Source organism: Mirounga leonina, unplaced genomic scaffold, assembly GCF_011800145.1.
Source record: "Mirounga leonina isolate KUSES-001 unplaced genomic scaffold, KU_Mleo_1.0 Mir_95, whole genome shotgun sequence".
In the NCBI taxonomy this organism is placed as follows: Eukaryota; Metazoa; Chordata; class Mammalia; order Carnivora; family Phocidae; genus Mirounga; species Mirounga leonina.
This window is the reverse complement of record NW_023270865.1, coordinates 16,868,409-16,891,735: the sequence shown is the minus strand read 5'-3', so window position 1 is coordinate 16,891,735 and position 23,327 is coordinate 16,868,409. Positions and strand designations below refer to the sequence as shown.

General features: G+C 35.7%; 1 protein-coding gene across 1 annotated transcript in view; it reads left to right on the top strand.

Moving 5' to 3' along the window:
* The window catches only part of CDH12 (cadherin 12), a 679,766-nt gene that overhangs the window by 616,686 nt on the left and 39,753 nt on the right, over positions 1–23,327 (top strand). Inside the window, exons 7-8 of the mRNA XM_034998857.1 lie at positions 2,522–2,709; positions 17,871–18,124. Of these exons, the coding sequence (XP_034854748.1) occupies positions 2,522–2,709; positions 17,871–18,124 (442 nt within the window). The remainder of the gene's footprint in view (positions 1–2,521; positions 2,710–17,870; positions 18,125–23,327) is intronic.

The window sequence follows — 23,327 nt, the reverse complement described above, 5'->3', positions numbered from 1 at the left end:
CATTCTTTATCACAATCACAGGACAAGAGGCAAAGGATGTGGACATGTTTTTGATGAATGATGCTTCCACTTAATAGGCATTAAGAAAGGAAGAAAAAAAGGAAATTAAAAAAAACCCACATCTATGAGAAGTTTAGTACAACCCTAAATAACTGTTGCATAATTTCTTGTCATGTTAAACAAGAGTTCAGGTATCATTGGGGCGCCCAGGTGGCTCAGTCAGTTAGACGACTGCCTTTCACTCAGGTTATGATCCCGGGGTCCTGGGATCCAGCAGGCATGGCTCCCTGCTCAGTGAGGAGCCTGCTTCGCACTCTCCCCCTGCTACTCTTCTTCCTTGTGCTATTTCCCACTCTCTGTCAAATAAATAAAATCTTAAAAAAAAAAAAAAGAATTCAGGCATCATCATTTTTGCTAGTATTCACAAGTGCTTCAGTCAGATCAGGGTTTAATATGGCTACTGTGAAATACTTACACTCTGTAGATAAAGTAAGCTGCAAAAGTCACTTTAGGTTCTGTTTATGTAGTTATGTCTATTTGAACTCAAATCCCCCTTGGATATCTGTCTTTACCTTTCTTGTAGACAATGTGTACACATTGCAGCCTATGATTTTAGTCTTCCTCTTTGCTCTGGTTGCCTCAAGTCCAAACTCTACTGTAAATCCTGCAAACTTTGAGCATCTCTCGATGACAGCCACTGTGTGAAGTGTTTAGGGAATAACATCTAATGAAACATAATCCTAACCTATGAAAAGTTGCTAACTTAATCAGTTAATATGTTTTCCTTAACCAAAATTCTTTTGTAATGTGTATGTAACATTCCATTATTACCACTTGGATCATTATTATTATTATTTGCCTGTGTTCTGATTTGTTTATTTATTTAAATTTTCAATTTGTTCTTTTAGAAAGATTTGACATATTCCCTTTTGAAAGCAGGTATACTGTTAAGTAATTATCAAATTATTTGAACAACTATTTTTGGATTACAGTAAAAATGTACTTTCTCTTTTACATAGAATCAAACAAATTTAAGTAAATATTTAGCTCTTTTGAGATTAAATATATGTTTCAATGAGGTAATGTCCAGTGAATGTAAATAAGGCTTATTTTGACATTATAGGAACAAGTGGCGGATATCTTTTTTATTGGGGGGACATGAGCAATATATGACAAGGTTTAACTGCTACCAGGTCTAATGAAATTACCACATTTTGAAACCGTGAAAGAGCTACAAGACTTATAAAATAATTGGGAATAAAAAGGAAAGTATTTGGCAAGATCTCCACAAGGCGTGATTGATTATTTTTTCCTCCTATTTCTTGAAGGCAATAGCTGAAATATTGAAATGTAGTTTGATGAATGAACTTTACCATTCAAGAAACATATTAAAGGCCTTCCTAATTTAATTTCTCTAAATGTAGCTACAAATTCTAAACAAATTAATTACCCTGGTTGCTTTAACCATGGTAAAGTACAATCCAAAATACATTAATAGAAATTAAAACTGGAAAGCAGATATCAAAATTTAAACTATATTTTTTAGTTTAGTTTTGCCTTCACATTTTTACTTCTGCCCATAGTCTTCCTTTCCTTATTTTGATTTTTAAGCGATATTACAAATTTTCCTGATTCTGGTATATTTTATATAGATTGGAATTTTTCTGGGTTTTTCTGACTCAGTATCAAATTCATGGTAATATATGTGCTCCACCTGGTGGTGAAAAATAAAGAAAAATAACTTTTTTTTTTGAAAAAGCAAAGCTAAATAGAACTTTATATCCTGATTTTAGATGTGTGTGAAAATACCTTGTAGGATACCCAGTAAAAATCTACTCAACACTAAACATAAGTTGAATATTAGTCAATAGTATAATATACTTAAATTCATTATGGATTAAAATTTTGGTTAACCAAACACACAATCATTTTATGAGACTGACACACTACCTACTGCGCTAACGAGGCACCTCACACAATCATTTTACAGGCTGTTTTTAGCTTAATGATTTACACTTACTGGGTAAATACTGTCTATAAATGTATGGAATATATATATAAGAAAAATATATAACATCTATATGTATATTAAAAATATAACCTTAACTTTCTATAAATATCTAATTATCAATCATCTATCTTCATTTTATCTCTGTCTTGTATCCTGGATTCTAGTCTATTGGTACCAATTAATTACATGGATTTTCCTGCCCTTCCATTCGATAGTAGGTACAATTTGAAGCTGTTATGATGTAAAATACTTCCTCACAGTAATATAAATTTCACACACTTTACTGTTTACGATTCCCAATTAAAATTCTAGAGCAGGACCTATTGAAGAGAAAAGTGAAGTTATTTTTCCTAATCATATTCTTAACTTGATAGCAAACTCCCTTTTGATTTTGCACTATTATGTTCTAAATTTGATCTACTTTCTACATAGTATGTTTTTCTATCCTAGTAATCTTTCTATACTCTTTACTAACTCCACTGTCAATATGAATTATACATTCCTTGTCAGGTATCTTCCATCTGAAAGTTCCTGAGTCTTCTCCTATTGGCTCAGCCATTGGAAGAATAAGAGCTGTGGATCCTGATTTTGGACAAAACGCAGAAATTGAATACAATATTGTTCCAGGAGATGGAGGAAATTTGTTTGACATCATCACAGATGAGGATACACAAGAAGGAGTCATCAAATTGAAAAAGGTACACAGACAAGTTTTTGGACAGTTGACTACCCGCTATTAATTAAAGAACAAAATGACAAAAAGTTGAAAATGACAGAAATTTTAATTTTCTTCAGTTAGCAGTATTTTAAATTAAAAAAAAAAGCCCAGGTAACCCAAGTATTCACTTCTTCAGGCACTTGTATTCTGCAATTCAACAGATATATATATTTTTTGTTGAAACAGGTCTATTAATTTGATTAAATTATTAAAAAATTATTTCCAGAATTTAACTGTAATTTAATTTTTTTATTGTTACAAACTTAAACAAAAAGATTAACTTAAAAATAAGATCTAGAAGTAAGGGGCGCCTGGGTGGCTCAGTCTTTAAGCATCTTTCAGCTCAGGTCAGGATCCCAGGGTCCTGGGATTGAGCCCCCCATTGGGCTCTCTGCTCTGCAGGAAGCCTGCTTCTCCCTCTCCCACTCCCTCTGCTTGTGTTCAGTCTCTCACTGTGTCTCTCTCTGTCAAATAAATAAATAAAATCTTAAAAAAAAAATCTAGAAGTAAACTCTAACCCCACCAGAGTTGGTCTTGCCCCTCTCATGACTTCTCTGAGAATATAAATATCTAATTCACATATTGTTGGTGAGAGTTTATATCATAGTGGAAGAATCCCTATGTCAGTAACCTGTATTACTGAGGAATGGAAGAAATGAACAAGGGTAATACTGGGCTTGAAGGGGTTTTAATGAGATAAGTGTAAAGAAATATTCATGAGAGAGAGAGAGAGGGAAGGAGGAGGGGAGAGGCTGAAGAGGGAGGAGGGAAGGATAAAGAAGAGAGAGGGAAAGAGATGGAGAGTGAAAGAGAGGGAGGGAGGGAGGGAGGGAGGGAAAGGCTGACTGTGATGGGAAGCCATTTAGTAATATTAAATAGACTGCTACAGAAGAGAATTGCAGAAGGGGAGAGCATAATTCAAAATATTAGCGAGAGTGTAGTCTGTCTTCCTTTGGGTTGGCATGAAGAAGGGGTATGCAAATGTGAGCAACAGAAAAATCAAAATTATGATTGGGGTGTGTAGATTGTTTCCATAACAGTGAAGCAAATTATAGGAATTTTCAGTAATGGAGTGCAGGCAAACTCAATTTAGTACTGCTTTCCCCACTCCTGCAAAGTATGTTCTATTTCCCCCAAACCACAGTATATCTTATACATTTAATAATTGTGATTATTTTAGCCTACAAGAACTATCTTTGCAGTCATTCCCATTAATTAGGCTGCTGTTTCCATATTTGCTCAGGAACTCTGAATTTTAACAGAAATAGTACATATGACAATAAAAATAATTCTGAAAAGAAATACAATTTCCATATAGATTATTTATCACTTTTTATTTTCACTATTGCACATAAATTGTACCTTTTCTAGAAATTACTTTAACCACATGATCTCATTCAGCAAAATTATGCATTTGTGTTGAATTTTCAAAGTACAGTTTAAAAATTATGTGTCAAATTCTGAACTTTAGTTCTTTACTGTTTGTTCTTGTTTTGCCTGTTTTTCTCTTTTCTATTCAGTAACATGTCAGTAAGAGTCTTATTACTTATTTTTTCAGAAAAAATAACTACATTTAAATGACTTACAAATATTAATTTAAATGGAACAGATATGTATTCTCTTATTTTTTATTTATTTATTTTAAAGATTTTATTTATTTATTTGAGAGAGAGAATGAGATAGAGAGAGCATGAGAGAGGGGAGGGTCAGAGGGAGAAGCAGACTCCCTGCTGAGCAGGGAGCCTGATGCGGGACTCGATCCTGGGACTCCAGGATCATGACCTGAGCCGAAGGCAGTCGCTTAACCAACTGAGCCACCCAGGCGCCCTGTATTCTCTTAATACTGAAAAAATAATAGAAAATATTCTACATCAACAGTTCATAAAATTTAAGTATTAAATTAACTAAGTTTACAAAGTAAAATTGAGGTACAGAAGAGTCAATATTCTATATACTATATTTTTAAGTTTATATATGTATGTATATTTATATTTACACATGTTTTATATTTCTATTTTTATTTACACACATTTACCATCTCTGCCAATGAATGATTGGTGTCTAAGTGTCAATCTGGAAAAATGTGTGGCACGCTTATTTACTTTTAAACACAATTGAAAAGGGAGTGCTGTGCTAACCATAGTCTTTATATTATATCAAAATGGCATAATCTTTGAAAGTAGTTGTTTTTAAAAAAGAAAGTAATGATTTAGTTATATAAATCAACTTTTTGTAATTATTCACTTATACATCTTCACTAAAGTTGTAAGAACAGAACTTTTCCCTTTTTAGCTAATGAAAGATTCATAAAAAGAGTCACGTCATTTATTTTGTTGAATTTATTTTATTTAATTTTTGCAGAATTTTCTCTCTTAACTAGATTAAAATTGAGTTTTGTAAAATTATGACATAACATTATTAAAATTGACTTATATAATATAGAAAAGCAGTCTGAAAAGTTTATCTCTAAGTATACAAAATACATTTTTCTTCCTGCAGTGGATGAATAATTGTCCATTTTGCTGGCATAATAATTTGTCATCTAAATAAAGTTCAGTGTCCATAACTAACATCCACTCCTTCATTCAGCAGGTATTGATGGGGAAGCCACTAAATCCAGGAACGTACTCTGATTCTGGGAATAGAGCAGTAAACAAAAGAGACCCTTTCCCTCTACTCAAGCAGCGTCCACTCAGTTGGGGAAGACAGATGATAAATCCAAAAGCACTGTCCGCAGTGATAAATTCAAGCTTGAGAAATGTAAAGCAGGGTACAGGGATACAAGTAATATGGAGAGTGGTGGCTTCTATAGTGGGGTGGTCACAAAAGTTTGACAGGGTGAAATTTCAGCAGAGACTTGAAGGAAGCAAGAAATGAATCTGTAGTGGTTCTGAGTGATGCATGTTCCACAAAGACCCAGCAGCTACTGCAAGGAGGCCAGTGGGCTGAGTACAGCCAGTGAAAGGGTCCCTAGCCAGAGATAAGGTCAGATGCAGAGAAAGGGTGCATTATGGACAGCCTCGTAAGCCTGGCCAAGAACGTGAATTAGATCATGGTATGGGAAGCCCGGGGTGCCTTTAGATCTAAATTACCTTTATCGTTGTGAAGCTGGGATAATGTGATGTTCTGAGGAGAATAATGACTAGGAAGTGAGGATAGAAATAGACCAGTTAAGGGGCGCCTGGATGGCTCAGTTGGTTAAGCCTCTGCCTTCAGCTCAGGTCATGATCTCGGAGTCCTGGGATCAGCTCCACATTGGGCTCCTTGCTCAGCAGGGAGCCTGCTTCTCCCTTCCCTCTGCCCCTCTTGCCTGCTTGTGCTCTCTCTCTCAGATAAATAAATAAAATCGTAAAAAAAAAAAAAAAAAAAGAAATAGACCAGTTAAAAGACTATAGAAATAATCCCAGAAACTGTTGATGGAGATATGGACCATGAAATTTGCAATAATTGAGGTTGTGAGAAATGGTAAGATTCTGGCTAGATTGTAAAGGAACAGCCAACACATATTTTCATAAATATTCTGATCATCTGGCAAATTACCCAAGCATTTGAATAGATGTGTTCTTAGTGTTGTAATTTGTTTTAATCTCTCAGTGAAGAACCAACAGAAGCAATCCCTATCTGTTAACCTCCAGTTCTGTTGGGAAAGAAAATTGCAACTTGCAGAGTACATCTATTAAATCTTAAAAAAAGGGAAATACCCCAGGAGAACACTTCTATAACAAAATTTTAAAATTATCCATCACTTGTACCTATCTACCTACTTATCTACCTACCTACCTATCTGCTGTATATATTATATTTTGTGTGTATACAAATATATATGTGTAGATACATGACTTGATTAAACATGGTGGTATGATTTCATAAAAATAAAATAAATAGAAAAATTCTGCTGCATAAAACCCATGAAAAACTAAAAATTAATTTAAACAATTGCAATACTTTAAGTTTTGTTTTTTCCTCTTGGGGTGGGTGAAGACTGTATTATAAAATTATTTATGCATATATTCCATAAGTTGTCAGGAAAGATTACCTTGCACTTAGCTTTAGGATTCCCAGAAGAATTGGATGTGTAATAATAAGTAAGTATGCAAACATTAACAGCTGTGTTTCATTTATAGGATGATCTTTAAATTAGTGTTTTGAAAACTTTCCCTTCAATATCTCAGCATAAAATTGCAAAAAGGACCGTTCAGGTAAATTCAAATTCTTATAGGAATTATGTTGTTAATGCATTCAGAAAGTCCAAAAATACATATTCTACCTTCGATTATGTAGCTGTTTGTTAAATGTCAGTTATTTTCATTGTTTGGCTAATATTAGCATATGATGCTCTTCGTTTTCAGAGTTTTTCTTTTCTTAACTAATTTAATAATCAATTAAAATGCATAAAGTTCTCCAAAGCACATATCCTCATTATTGTTTTATCTCCAAAATCTTTATTTGCCCTCCCTTTATTATTTCCCCTCTCTCTTTCTGAAGAGAGTCAAAGTGGATACAAATGATGGCCAGGTTTATAGGGGCTGAGAAGAATGGGAAAAAAGATCATTTTTATTAATTATTTTTTCTTTATTTTATTTTATTTATTATTATGTTAATCACCATACATTACATCATTAGTTTTTGATGTAGTGTTCCATGATTCATTGTTTGCGTATAACACCCAGTGCTCCATGCAGAACGTGCCCTCTTTAATACCCATCACCAGGCTAACCCATCCCCCACCCCCTCCCCTCTAGAACCCTCAGTTTGTTTCTCAGAGTTCATAGTCTCTCATAGTTCATCTCCCCCTTCGATTCCCCCTCCCATTCTTCCCCTTCTGCTATCTTCTTCTTCTTCTTTTTTTTAACATATAATGTATTATTTGTTTCAGAGGTACAGGTCTGTGATTCTACAGTCTTACACAATTCACAGCACTCACCATAGCACATGCCTCCCCAATGTCTATCACCCAGGCACCCCATCCCTCCCACACCCCAGCACTCCAGCAACCCTCAGTTCGTTTCCTGATATTCAGAATTCCTCATATCAGTGAGGTCATATGATACATGTCTTTCTCTGATTGACTTATTTCGCTCAGCATAATACCCTCCAGTTCCACCCACGTCATTGCAAATGGCAAGATCTCATTCCTTTTGTTGGCTGCATAATATTCCATTGTGTATATATACACCACATCTTCTTTATCCATTCATCTGTCGATGGACATCTTGGCTCTTTCCACAGTTTGGCTATTGTGGACATTGCTGCTATAAACATCGGGGTGCATGTACCCCTTCGGATCCCTACATTTGTATCTTTGGGGTAAATATCCAGTAGTGCAATTGCTGGATTGTATGGTAGCTCTATTTTCAACTTTTTGAGGAACCTCCATACTGTTTTCCAGAGTGGCTGCACCAGCTTTAACATCAGCTTGGATTCAGTTTATGAGCTCTATGACAGAATATTATTTCACTGTGTCACTTTGAATTAAGAATAGCATTATGAAAGTTCATAAATCTTCTTAAGGCACAAGCTATTTGTAAAAAAAAAAAAACACAAAAAACACAAAAAAACCCACAAAAAAACTACTCTTACTCTACATTTATGTCATATTGCATTGAACAAAATTTAAACAAATAGAAAGTACCCTATACGTTCTTAAGTGCTAAAGCATTAAAAACACTAACAACATCAGAATAATAACTTTTTAAATTTTTCATCCCATCTAAAAATTAGGAGATGGGCTACATTTAAAATGAGAGTATAAGGGGGCGCCTGGGTGGCTCAGTCAGTTAAGTCTCCGACTCTTCATTTTGGCTCAGGTCATGATCTCAGGGTCCTGAGATGGAGCCTGGAGATGGGTTCTGAGGTGGTCATGGAACCTGCTCAAGATTTTCTCTCTCTTCCTCTCTCTCTCTCTGTCCCTTCCCCACTGCTCTTGTTCTTTCTCTCCTTCCCAAATATGTAAATAAATAAAATGAGAGCATAAGGCATCTGAAATTCAGCAATTTTATTTGTTTGTTTATTTATTTATTTATAAAGGGGGAAAGAGAGCGAGCATGAGAGAGCAGGGGGTGGGGGAAGAGGAAGAAAGAATGTTAAGCAGGCTCCAGGTACAGTGTGGAGCCTGATGTGGGGCTTGATCTCACAATTCTGAGATCATGACCTGCACCAAAATCAAGAGTCAGGCACTTAACTGAGAGCCTCCCAGGCACCGCTCAGCAATTTTATTCTTAATTGAAAAGGCAATTGAAATATACTTTAATCAGTTGTTTCTTTTCTACTTGATAGCTGAGAATAAACATGTATTTATTATATACTTACATACTTACCGGATATAAATGTAAAATTACATGAGTTAAAAACATTCAATGGCTGAAAATAGAAATATATCTATAGAAGCACTGTATTTTTCTTGTCACTATTAAGAAATTAAAGCAATTAAAATAGGGGGTGAATATTTAAGTTGTGCAAAAGGACAATTTTATTATCTTGCATAATTTTTCAAACAGTTCTCTACCATTTCTACAAAAAATATCTATTGCTAATTAGTTAATAAAGATAGCATAAGTTTAAAGTAAAGAATGGTGAAGCGATTTCTTTATTTTTAAATAAGTAAAACTTCTTGATTTAAAGAAGAATTCTTACTATTTTATGGGACTTGGAAATATTATTTCATCCCAAATAAACATAACAGTCATCACACTGAATCCAAAGCAGAATTCTTTTTTTTCTTAAAAAAAAAAAAAAAAGAAAGAAAAAGAAAAAGAAAGAAAATGCTTTATTCTTCACCAGGATTTTCTAGTAAACAGGCTAAGCTCTCAGCCGGTCCCATGGAACCCTTCATATGTTACTTATGCCCTGTTAGTAAAATGGCCTTTTTTTTCTTTTTGCAGTTAAATGGCCAGGAAAGAAATTCACAGCAAATGATTTGGTAGGAGAGCACCATCATGTGGTTAATTTTTGAATAACTCTAAGGGGAAAAAATGAAAAAAATTCAATAACTTATTTTTTTTTTTAAGATTTTATTTATTTATTTGAGACAGAGAGAATGAGAGACAGACAGCATGAGAGGGAGGAGGGTCAGAGGGAGAAGCAGACTCCCTGCCGAGCAGGGAGCCCGATGCGGGACTCGATCCTGGGACTCCAGGATCATGACCCGAGCCGAAGGCAGTCGCTTAACCAACTGAGCTACCCAGGCACCCCAATAACTTAGTTATTGTAAGCAAACATACATCTTGATTTCTTAAGTTTAAAACTCTCCTATTTTTAGCCAGTCTGCATGCATGCATAAGGTTAAAGAAAAATAAGTGATGTTCTTTATCGGTTTCTGTAAATATTATGTCCCTGTTTTTGTAAATATTTGTCATCATCTCTTTTAAACATCTTACCTAACTTCTCCAATCAGTCTCATAAACTATAAACTAACTCCCAAACTGAAATTACCAAGGTAGATTGTTTTGCTTTCTTGCAGACTTTTATTTTTATTTATTATTTATTTTTTAATGTTTTTAAAGTTTAGAATCTATCAATGTGTTTTTTATTTTTTATTGTTATGTTAATCCCCATACATTCCATCATTAGTTTTAGATGTAGTGTTCCATGATTCATTGTTTGTGCATAACACCCAGTGCTCCATGCAGAACGTGCCCTCCCTAATACCCATCACCAGGCTAACCCATCCTCCCACCCCCTTCCCCTCTAGAACCCTCAGTTTGTTTTTCAGAGTCCATTATCTCTCATGGTTTGTCTCCCCCTCTGATTTCCCCCCTTCATCCTTCCCCTCCTGCTATCTTCTTCTTCATCTTTTTTTTTCTTAACATATATTGCATTATTTGTTTCAGAGGTACAGATCTAAGATTCAACAGTCTTGCACAATTCACAGCGCTTACCAGAGCACATACCCTCCCCAGTGTCTATCACCCAGTCACCTCATCCCTCCCATCCCACCCCCCACTCCTCAACCCTCAGTTTGTTTCCTGAGATTAAGAATTCCTCATATCAGTGAAGTCATATGATACACGTCTTTCTCTGTTTGACTTATTTGCTCAGCATAATATCCTGCAGTTCCATCCACGTCGTTGCAAATGGCAAGATCTCATTCCTTTTGTTGGCTGCATAATATTCCATTGTATATATATACCACATCTTCTTTATCCATTCATCTGTCGATGGACATCTTGGCTCTTTCCGCAGTTTGGCTATTGTGGACATTGCTGCTATAAACATTGGGGTGCACGTACCCCTTCGGATCCCTACATTTGTATCTTCGGGGTAAATACCCAGTAGTGCAATTGCTGGGTTGTAGGGTAGCTCTATTTTCAACTCTTTGAGGAACCTCCATCCTGTTTTCCAGAGTGGCTGCACCAGCTTGCATTCCCACCAACAGTGTAGGAGGGTTCCCCTTTCTCCGCATCCCCGCCAACATCTGTCATTTCCTGACTTGTTAATTTTAGCCATTCTGACTGGTGTGGCTTCCTCGCAGGCTTTTAAAGCTGTATGTTCTATAGTCTGTTCAAACTTAGAATGACCAAAGTCAAATTCCTTCTCGTCTCCCAACAAAAGCGCTCCTGTTCATATCTTCTTCCTAGATACAGCTCCACCTCCTTTCCAATTTCTTAACCCCTAGATCTAGGCTTTTTCTTATGCTGCTTCTGTTGCCATCAGCCTCCTTTTGTCAAATGGGACATGAAGCCTGGCCACCAATTTCTCCTGAACATGGGTTAAAATTTCCCTGTTCCTCCTCCTACTGGGTAGACTTGCACACTCTTGCTTATTCCTCCTACCACTGCGATGACTGTTCTTGGAGGATGACACCTTGTCTTCATTTAGCTTAGCCTTCCTTCTGTTCATCTTACTCTCGCGCTTAAATCCTTTTTTTGTTTCCATCATTCATAAGCTACAGTGCGGACAGTGTATTTTTTATTATCATCTCCTGCACACACACACATGCTACATTCACCTCTATCAGATTCACTGCAGTTTCTACCAAATACACTATTCTTCCTTTTGCAGAGAAGGCACTGTCCCACATGAGTATCTTAATTGATTCTTTCCTTTTTAAAAATTTTCTCCCATATCTCACATCAGAGACTTCCATGGGTCCCTCGGGCAAAGTTGATCACTTCTTATTTTCTTCCCAAATGTCAGCATTTCTGTCAAAACACCTATGATACAGCATTCATAGTTTAAACACATCTAATCATTTCTACTATATTTTAGCTGCCTAAAGGCACTTTATCATATCTGTATTTGTGTTGTCATGAGAAAGGAAATGCTTGAAATATACAGGGTGTTTACATTTTTTGTTGACTAAAGGACACATGTCTCATGTTGTTTATCAGTTTAATTTATGATGCATTATTTTTTAGTTCTCAATACTAGGTAAAGTTAAACATATTTTATAAATTATATACAAATAAGAAATAAGAAACTCAGAGAAGAAAGAGAACTTTTTCAAAATCACACAGCTTGCCATAAATTATAGTATTTGTTTGAAAAGCATATTAACTGTTGTAACTATTATTACAACAATATATGTTAGAAGTAAAACGTGAGTTAGATTATTTGAGGAAGCTTAAGAGATAATTGGCCTCCCTATATAATCATGATATATACTGTGTGTGCATATAAAACATGCATTTTATTTAAGTTAATGTGATCTTTTTTTCATTTTTAAGGAAACTCTTACCCCAAATCCTCAACTAGAAACACTAGAATTTCTTTCAATATTCTTTGTTTTGTTTTGTCTTACTGAATTGTCGTTGAATTAGTTACTGAATTTGTTCCAAAAGGTATTGTCACTAAAATAGGGGCATAGAACTAATAATGCCCATGATTCTTAAGTTAATTCATTAAAACTCTCAAAATTTTGGAGTGCTACAAAAACCCAGAGTATAACTTATGCATGGAAAAATTAAATGCATTTCTTTTTTTTTTAAGATTTTATCGATTTATTTGACAGAGAGAGACACAGAGACAGAGGGAACACAAGCAGGGGGAGTGGGGGAAGGAGAAGCAGGCTTCCTGCGGAGCAGGGAGCCCGATGTGGGGCTTGATCCCAGGACCCTGGGATCATGACCTGAGCCAAAGGCAGACGCTTAACGACTGAGCCATCCAGGCGCCCCTAAATGCATTTCTAATAAATAGTTCTGTGACAAATTTATTTAGAGGTAACTTTAGTGAAAGGTATGTTTCTTCACTTTAATAATTTTATTTAGAAAATACTTTCCTGTCTGGTCATTCCATTGTTTTTATTTATTTTTTTTTTAATTATAAAACTGAGATGCTGTTGAAATTTGTCAAAAACTAAAATTCTGGTTTTAAAATCACATTTGATTTTTTCCCTTTGTTGTTCCAGCATTCTCACCTAATAATGTAACAACTTTTACCCCTCAAATAGTTACTTCACTACTTTTTAGTAAGTTGCTGAGCTGAATTCCTTCCTCAATGGTGACAGGATACACACGAACTTTCCCATCTACCCCCAACACACAGAACACACATCTGTCTCCCAAGTTTTACATTTTTCCATAGCATTTATTGCCACCCAACATACTGCATACTTTGCTTAATTCTCTTACTGTTGTCCATCAAGTCCTAGAAGACAGCAAACTCCTTGCAGGTGGTGATTTTTTTCTGCTTGTTTCAGTTCCAGCATTGATAATGATGTCTGGAACATGGTAGGACGTTCAAGAAATATTTATTGAAAGGCGGAATAAAATGTCTCTGGAATTTTGCCTTTGCTCACCTTCCATCAGGCTCATTTCCTCCTGACTTCCCCACGCCTTGTTCTTCTCATCTCAGTTCCTAGCATTACATCCTCAGAAATGCACTTCCTATTTGCTCTATGTTTAATTATGTTCCCTCTTTCCTTTATCTCATTTTCCTCATAAGTCTTAACACTCTCTGAAAATTATGTACTTATTTTTTGTTGTGGCTCTCCCTGTCTATAATACAAGGTTCATGATAAAATGGACTTAATTTAACTTGCTAACCACCATATTCTCAACTCCAGACATTTGATTCAATCAATGTGGATTTAAGTTGATTTGAATAAATCAAAAAAGTAGGTGCAGATATCATCTATGGATGATTTACTATGTAATCTGAGTAGTGGTAGAGTTTTAGAATAGTTTCTTATGGAATAGAAAGTGCTAGTAACAAATAAATAAATTGATTACCATGTTGATCATCAAACTAAGTTTTGGGAAACTTAATTTTCCTTTAAGATAATGCTTGATCTGAAAGTCTTATCTTTGTAGTGCACCCTGGCATAAGGAGCTTATTGTACAAGATCTTATCCCTCTTGTCTTTTCATCATGGTTCTGCCTGGTATAAATCTGTTTTCTGCTTGTCTTGAAAAGCATCTACCTTGTTGTGGATAAAGATACAGCCCTCACTCATTTGCACTGATTGAAAATTTTCCCTTCCATTGACTAGTAAGTACTACTATACTGTTGAGAAAGTAGAGTCTTATCACTAAAGGATACATTCCGTTGAGTGATGACTGTCCTCTGTTGGTGAAATAATACAGATACATATTAATCATAAAAATTGAAGCAATATAGTGGAGTAAAAAGTAAAGAGTGATGAAAACACAACTATCAAGGGTCAGAGAATGACATAAAGGGTCCTCCACTGAAATCTCAGGGTCTCTAGGGCTGACATCAAGACGTATATTGGGGTGCAATCTGATTTGAAGCTTAGAGATGTTTTCCAAGCTTACTGGTTGTTGGCAGAGTTCATTTCTTTGTGGCTTTATGACAGAGGTCTGCATTTCTTGCTAGTTACTGGCCATGTTTCAGTCTCAGCTCCTGTAGGCACCGCTTAGGCATTTGCCAGGTGGCTCCTACCCTCCCAAGTTTACTTCTCAAAGTCAGGGAGCATTTATGTGTACTGCCTTTCTTCTAACAGCTCACATGATTAGGTCCGGCCCCTCAACTAAAATCTCCCTTTCAGTTAACTCAATATCACGTGATGAAGACACTTCATTACAGTTGCATCATCTATTTTTCCATAAAACTTGAATTCCTGGAGTGGTATCCGATGCAATTCACAGGTGGCTCACACAGTCAAGGGAAGGGAATTATACAAGAGTGCAGGTCACGGGATGGAAATCTTGGAGACCTCTTGGAATTCTACCAAAGCTGTTGTTTTTCAAATTCCTCAAAATATATCTACATCTACACTTCCACTCAGCATTATCTAGACGTTTGTTGAGGCCTGAAAGATCCTAGGGAGCTATTGTTTTGCATTTTATGCCAAAATTGCTTATTCCTCTTTCAAATGAAAAACACCATTTAGCAATTAATATTTTATGCACTTTTCCATGACCTGGACCTCAGCAAAGTAAGAGCTAAGAAAGTGTCTAAAAATAAAGATGCAAAAAATTGACCTTTGCCCAATTCCTCCTTGATACTCTGAAGAACAATTAAGTATATTGTATTCTGCTTCTCCAGAGTTATATCTCTTACTGTATAGCTCCCTACAATGTCGATTATTCCCTGCAAATTCTACTCTTACTAATTTTCCTTTCTTGAAACACCATTAGGAGCAGGGAGTTACTTAATTAAATTCTTTTTAATCAATCATTTTCTTACTTCTTTAGAAAGGTTCATAAAATTAAATGGGCCCCATGCAATGCTATAAAGATTTCTATTTATGGTGGAAGAGCTAAATTAGCTCAAATTCATAATAATGGAATTCTGCCATAGACTATGATTAATTTTCTAAGAATAAAAAATAATTCTGTTTGTTCTATACCTATTTCAAATATTAGAGTTTCTGTTTGTTATAAAGTTAGATGAATTTTCCTTCTTCAGCACCACCATCGCCAACCCCCAAACATAGAGGGTAATCAGCTAGATGGTTTGGATAAAGTCAACTAGAGCGAGGTCAGTATTGATTCTCTTTGCTGTTTCTGAGCTATTCAGTTTTATAAAATGGCATTGCCTAGGGGTCAGGTTATTGAAGAAGTAAGGCCATCTAGGATATTATTATGGCATTTCTCTTAGAATTTTCTCCAGTTCTTTGATCACTGCACGATGTAAGTTTTTAGTCTCAAAATAACCTGTATGTACAAAAAGTTTCATTTAACTCCCTGACCACCAATTATTTGCTGGCTATGCAAGGTCAGAAGTTCATAAAAGGCATAGACTATGCCTGATATCCTGACATCAGGACAAAAAAAAAAAAGTGTGGAAAAGTTTTCAGAATTCTCCTTCCATTTCTGGGCTTGAAATGGACTTTGAAGTGGGAGTCAAGTCCATCATGTGGGTGTGGCATCTTATAATTGAGTAGGTAAATAAAATGTAGATCTTGTCTAGAAAGAATTCTCTGAATTGTGAAAATAATCAGGAGCATTTTAATGTCTAGGAGAAACTAGAGAGGGAAAAGGGAAGCAATTGGTATTAGCTCCTATATTCTAAGCAGTTAACGCTAGGTCCACAAAAAGGAGTACATATAAGGCAGGACAGCTCAATTAGCTTTCTAGGCAAAAGGATCCAAGGTGTTAAAATCAAAATAGTCTTACTTTAGAAGATAGGGGTCACCAAAAAAAAAAAAAAAAAAGGAAGAAGAAGAAGAAGATAGGGGTCACTATGATGGAAAATTATATTATTTAACATTCATAGAGCATTTGGAGTTTACAAAAATTCTTGATGTTATATTTCTATTCATATATCCAATAGCTGTAATATCAAACATGGCATTTTTACATATCATTCTTTACTGTTACTGGCTTAAAGATAAATCAAAATTCCTAACAGGAAAGAGAAGGAAATGGAAGAAAATCAATATTGTATTGATATAATAGGTAAATAGGCATGAGGCAAGTAACTAAAAATACGGAAAGTAAAAGAAAACATTGAGTGCAAAGCAGATAAAAGCATGAATAGAAATCGGGTGAATTAGATCAAATAAGGGAATAATTACAGGGAAAATAAATATGGATTCCCCTGAATGAAAATTATTGTGAACAAAACTTAAATGCCACATCTAGGAAGTGTAACTGCTCTAATAAACTCCGTGGAATTGTGAGAATTTTTGAGGATTTCACAGTGATTTTTTAATTTTCTTTTTTCATCCTCAGAGAAAATGCATAAAATGACAATCCTGTCCTTGTGAGAGATACCTCCTTTATTTCCCCCAGGTGTGCTGAAGCAAAAAACAGATGTGTTGACACAGCAATTAGCAAGTCACTGGAGTCATACCAGAGGGATTTAATTTAGAAAACAGAAACTTTTAAAGGTCCCTGAAAATCTCTATGTTAATGTTAATTTCATGCCTTAGTCTTTCATAGGTGATTAGAAGTCAGAGCCATTGACCTTAAAGTTTATATAAAACACCGTGGCAACACCATATATCCAGAATATAATATTTTCAGTTACTGGGAACATAAAACTAATATTTAGCATAAAAGTGAAAAGAAGTAGTAGTAAAGTTAAAATAGAGAATCAGTGACTTCATGGACACATGACTTCCAAATACTGTTTCACAATTTTCTTTAATTTGATCACATGTGTTCAAAGTAAAATATTGGTACAATATCCTAACGATGCATTACAGTGCCTAATTATATATATAATGCTGAGAACACCACAGACCGAAATGCTTTGTGTAATTACCACTATGTATGTTTTAAATCCTGACATAGTCCCTTTTTAATGAAAAGACCTAAATATTCAAAAAAAGTTTAATAAAAAATGATACTATTGTCAAGATAAGAAGAGTGGTCCAAGAAAAAAAAATTATTTTGTTAATACCAAATTTTTAACTGGAACGTACGTTGTCTTAACCCAATTTCAATTTTATTGTGTTTTAATTACAGCTTAATTCCAGTAGATGTCAGTATTGTATGAGATTAGAAAATGCTTCCCTTAAAATTTCTCGGACAGTTTTAACTACTCATATAAAATGAATAAGCCCTTCCTAAGCATGCATGTGTACATACATGCCATCTTAATATATGCAACTGATTCTCTCTACAAGTTACCTAGAATATTCTACAAGTGGGTCATTCTGAAAATGTTTCCTCACCCACTAATTAAAAATTTTGGAACCAACACAACTGCAAATGCTCTCAAACCACGTTCACCCTCTTTGCCACATTCTCTATGAACGTCCCTCTTCATCTTTGGTGTGTCCTCATTGCAGCCATTAGATTTCGAAACAAAGAAGGCATATACTTTTAAAGTAGAAGCCTCCAACGTGCACCTTGACCACAGATTTCACTCCGCCGGCCCTTTTAAAGACACGGCCACAGTGAAGATCAGCGTGATGGATGTGGAGGAACCCCCGGTTTTTAGCAAGCCACTCTACACCATGGAGGTTTATGAAGACACCCCAGTTGGGACTATCATCGGCGCTGTCACTGCACAGGACCTCGACGTAGGCAGTAGTTCTGTTAGGTAAGAAAAGGAAACATTTTTATTTTCTGTGTGTCTGAAAAAGGAAAAAAAAAAAAAAAATGCTCTGCCCAAACCTGGATGAATGATTTTGTTTGGTGATAGGAGACTTGAAAATGCAATGCCTTCGCATGATCAGTATTAGGTGAAAAGCCACAGGATTTGAACGAGAACATCTGCTATCAATCCCTGCAACAGGGTTTGACGGTGGTGCGATGTTGGACCTGGCACTGAAGTTAACCAGGCTCAATTTTTTAATCTATAAAAGGCATTTCGTAATACAGCCTCCGAGGTTAATGATATTAAGATACTTTCATAGTGCCTAAAAACGAGTGGATATGTAATACATTTTTCAGTTACTCTAAAATTTCTCTTACCAAAAGTTAGTGTTTGAAAAAGATGGTTTTACCATTTTCAGTTTGCAGTTCATTATTTTCACTGACAATTGTGTCCGCTCCTGAAAAGAGTTAGAGCCAGTCCTGGGGTAGGATGAGTTAAGGGATTGCTCAAAGCGCAGGCTTTACAAAGAGCTCCTGTTGATATAAGGATATAAGGCTACTGGGTAGTGAGTCAACAAAGCCATCGATAGAGTAAAAAATTAATCTCTTTCTCTCCTCCTACCCCAAACCCATACATTCCATTTGCACTACTTCTGAAGCACAATGGGATTTCCCATTCTCTCACTTATACATGGATCCTGCAACATATTTTTTTTAAATATTTTATTTATTTATTTGAGAGAGAGAAGTGAGGAGGGAGTGGGGGGGGGGCGGGAGGAACATAAAGAGAGGGACAAGTAGACTCCATGCTGAACGTGGAGCCTGATGTGGGGCTCAATCTCATGACCCTGAGATCACCAACTGAGCCAAAATCAAGAGTCAGAAACTTAACCGACTAAGCCACCCAAGTGCCTCGGATCCTGCAACATATTTTGAGACTATTGATTCAACTATGTCTCTTCTGTACATTTAATTTCCTTGCTAGCTGTCCACACCCCACATGTATACAAGAACTGGGAAACCAAAGAGAGAGAGAGAGAGAGAGAGAGAGAGGAGAGATAGAGAGAAATATGTGATTTGTTCTGAATCTTCCACCACTAAGGGGTTGAACCTTCATATAGAAAATCAGAACAAAGATAAGTAGGCTTTAAATACAAAAATACTATTGACATAGGGAAAATATATAGACACACGGCTAATAAGATTTTATGCCATGGGGCAATAATAAAAAGTGCATAAATCATTCAGCGGTTACCTCAACATATTCATTCACAGCATATAGGAAAAAAATCTCAGGAAAGGGCTTGAGGGCATGCAGGCTCTGCTCTTTGCATTCACCTGAATCTATTTCCCAAACTGATCTGAGTATTCCCCTTCTTGAAACATGTCAGTGGTCAAGAGAGAACTCTAAAAAAGTGCATTTGTCTTGGGAAAGAGAAGAAAAAAAAAGGCAATTACTGAGTGCTCCTACATGTCAGGTCGAATGCTGGCTAATTTACTCATTGGATTCAAGTTGTCGTTCTACATGTCCATATTACAACATGATTCACTCTCAGTTGAACTCCACAAACCCATATTTATTACCAGTGTTTGTAGGGGCATTCTCAAGAATCAGCTCCATTAGTAGTTGTTATATATTAACCTGTTAATCATTCATCAATCCTATACTTGAGACCCTGAGTGTCCTGTTGATAATTGTGAAAGTGGGAAATGCCTGGTGATTAGATTTACAGGTTATTTCAAGAATATGAACAGTTATGGAAGAAATATGGAAGGCTGTAAAGAAAGTAATTAAAAGGTAAATAAATATGGATTGAAACTCTCTATGGTTCAATAATGAGAATTTTAGAACACAGTGAACATGCTATGTTGTTTAATTTACTGTATGTTCTATCTTTAAAGATTGATAAAAGCATGATAGAGTCAAAATATTAATAAAATATTATTTTAATGCAATATGTAAAAAAACAAAAAAAATCAGAGAGTTTATTAGTAAAACTACCACCTGGTAAAGGTAAGGTGAGGGTTACAGACTTCCAAATATAACAGCATGTTCAGAGTTAAGACCCTGGTGTGAGGAATGAAGGAAGGCTACATTCTTGAGATACTCTTGAATTACAGGACTGATTTTTTTTTGGGTGGGGGGAGACACAAGCTAGTGTCTGACAAGAGCTATTTTATGTGGGATAAAGTAACATCCCTAGTCTTACTTCTAATGGGTAGCAGCCTGACTCACTAAAGCTGTAAACACAGATGGATCTAATTGATCCCCAGGAGGGGTTGTCAAAAAACAGAGCTGCTTTTGAATCAACATGAAAGCTATCTTACTTCCATGTCCTTGGAGTAAACAATAAGCTTGAATCATTTCAGTTGAGGAAACATGGGGTATGAATCATCTTTTTTTTTTTTTTTTTTGGTCTGAAAAGATGTTGGCTCACTTAAGAATGATAGTAAAAATATGTTGTGAAAAATAAGCATCAAAATGTGAAATTGCTTGAAATGTTTAGATACGCTCTGTTTGTTTTGTTTTCCTTTGTTTAACTGTCTTTTCATAGGGTTGCTGTGCGAGGTATTAATTTAAGGCTATATTATTCCATGCCAGTGGGTATTTTATTAATATTATTATTGTATTATCACCGAGCACAGCAAAGAACCAGAGTGCAGTGGCATTAAGCAGGGATTGAAGCAACTTTCAAGAAAGGTTAGGAGTAATGACTCTAAATGCAGTTGACCCTTGAACAATGTGGGGGTTTCAGGGCGCTGACCCTCTGCATAGTTGAAAATCCGCATATAACTTGACTCCCCCAAACCTTAACTACCAAGAGCCTACTGTTGACCAGAAAGTCTAATGGGTAACATAAACAGCAGATGAACATGTATTTTGTATAATATATGGATTATATACGTATTCTTACAATAAGGAAGCCAGAGAAATAAAAATGTTATTAAGAGAATTGGAAGGAAGATAAAATACATTTACAATACTGTACTGTATAGAAGAAGACCCCTGTATTAGTGGACCATCAGTTCCAACCGCGTTGTTCAAGAGTCAAGTATACACCACGTCCAGTCCCCATCCCAAGCTGAATTTCTAGTTATTGTTTCCTTTACTCTTCTAGCCTTTGCCATTGGATACAGGGATTTCCTGCTTCTACTCTTCTAATGCTCTATATCCTTTGGCTCTTATTATATAAGTCGTGGGAATGATTTCTAGTGCATCAAATGAGTGGAATGAGTGTGCCCACTACCAGTGAGTTGGGGGATTTTCACCACTGTAGTCTCTTAAGTTTAGAAATGAAAATTAAAATATGTGGGGTGCCTGAGTTGGTTAAGCATCTGACTCTTTTTTTTTTTAATTTTATTTATTTATTTGTCAGAGAGAGAGCACAAGCTGGGTGAGTGGCAGGCAGAAGGAGAAGCAGGATCCTTCTGAGCAAGGAGCCCAATGCAGGACTCGATCCCAGGACTCTGGGATCATTACCCAAGGCAGACACTTAACCAACCGAGCCACCCAGGCATCCCAAGTGGCTGATACTTGCCTTTGGCTCAGGTCATGATTTCAAGGTTGTGAAATAGAGCCCCCCAGCAGGCTCCATACTCAGTTCAGAGTCTGCTTCTCTCCCTCTCCCTCTGCCCTCTCCCCCTGCTCTCTCTCTCTCAAAAATAAGTCAATAAAATCTTAAAAAAAAAAAAGAATTTAAACTATGTGAGCACTATTCAGTTATATTGAGAATTAATATTTGTTTTGGGTATGAGTGATTCATGTTACAGAGAGATTTCAGTGGATAATTTTGCTCAGTGTGTGCCACGTTTCTTTTGTTCCAAAGACATAAAAATCTTTGTTATCCTGGAAATTTTAAGAGAGAATTCAATCGAATTTATTTTGTGTATAAAATGAGAAAGTGAACAATTCAATTCTAAACTCAATCTCTGTAAGAAGTATTGGATGATAAGAGACTGATGACACGATGTAAAATCTATTTTGTGCATATACTACCACATATAAGTTCAAAATTACAGAATTTAATAGAACAACTGAATAGTTCCTTTTTCATGTTACTTTCTTGTGTGTAATGATATTTCTAACCAAAACCTTCCACTTGAAGTTGATCAATAAATAGAAAATCATTACGAGTTATCATAAGTAGAATGTGATATTTAAAATAACCAATGACTCGTTGTTAAACCAGAAGTGTTTATCTATGTCCTGCTTAAACTTAAATCCCAAATCTGGTCTGTTCACCACACTTTTGGAAAATTTTCTATAATCAATTGGAATTGATTTTTTTCATCGTGGATTAAGAAACTATCAATGTAGCTGATTTTCATTTGTGAGCCCTTTCCAATACATCAAAAATCTTATTATCTGGGCAGAAATTTGAGCTCAAGTATAAAACACCCTTAGGGAGTGAGAGGAAAGAGAGGCCTGGCTTATCAAGTGTCAGCCTATAGCAACATATATAATTTATTTTAAATGTTAATAGTAAAAATTCATAATTCAAAAAATTACCCACTCTCAGACATGAACACAGTCAGCCTCCATGTCAGTGTCTAAATTCCACACTCCCTTTCACTTTGTCCCTAAATTTCTTTGAAATATTCCATAATACCAGGGTTTATCTAGTTTTTCTTCCCATCTCTACCTTATTTGTACACAATATCTCTTTTTTCACTTAACATTTTTCATCTCTATTTTTCACTTATTTAGCAGATTTTTGTGAGGATTAAATGAGGTATTGGTATAAAATATTTTATTTTAACGTCTTCAATACTTTTAGAGCAGTTTAAGTTTACAACAAAACTGAGAGAAGGTACAGAGATTTCCCCTGGCCCCCTTACGACCACACATTACCAACATCCCCCATCAGCATGGTATATTTGTTACAATTGAACCTACATCATAATCACTCAAAGTCCATAGTTTGCCTTAGGATTCACTCTTGGTTCTGTACATTCTGGGGTTTTGAACAAATATATAATGGCCTGTATCCATAATTATAACATCACGTAGAGTGTTTTCACTACACTAAAAATCCTCTGTGCTCTGCCTAGTCATCTCTCTCCCAACCTCACCCCTGCCAAGCCCTGGAAGCCATTGCTTCTATAGTTTGACTTCTCCAGAATGTCATATAGCTGGAGTCATGCAATATGTAAACTTTTCAGATTAACATCTTTCTCTTAGTAACATACATAAATAACATAAACAT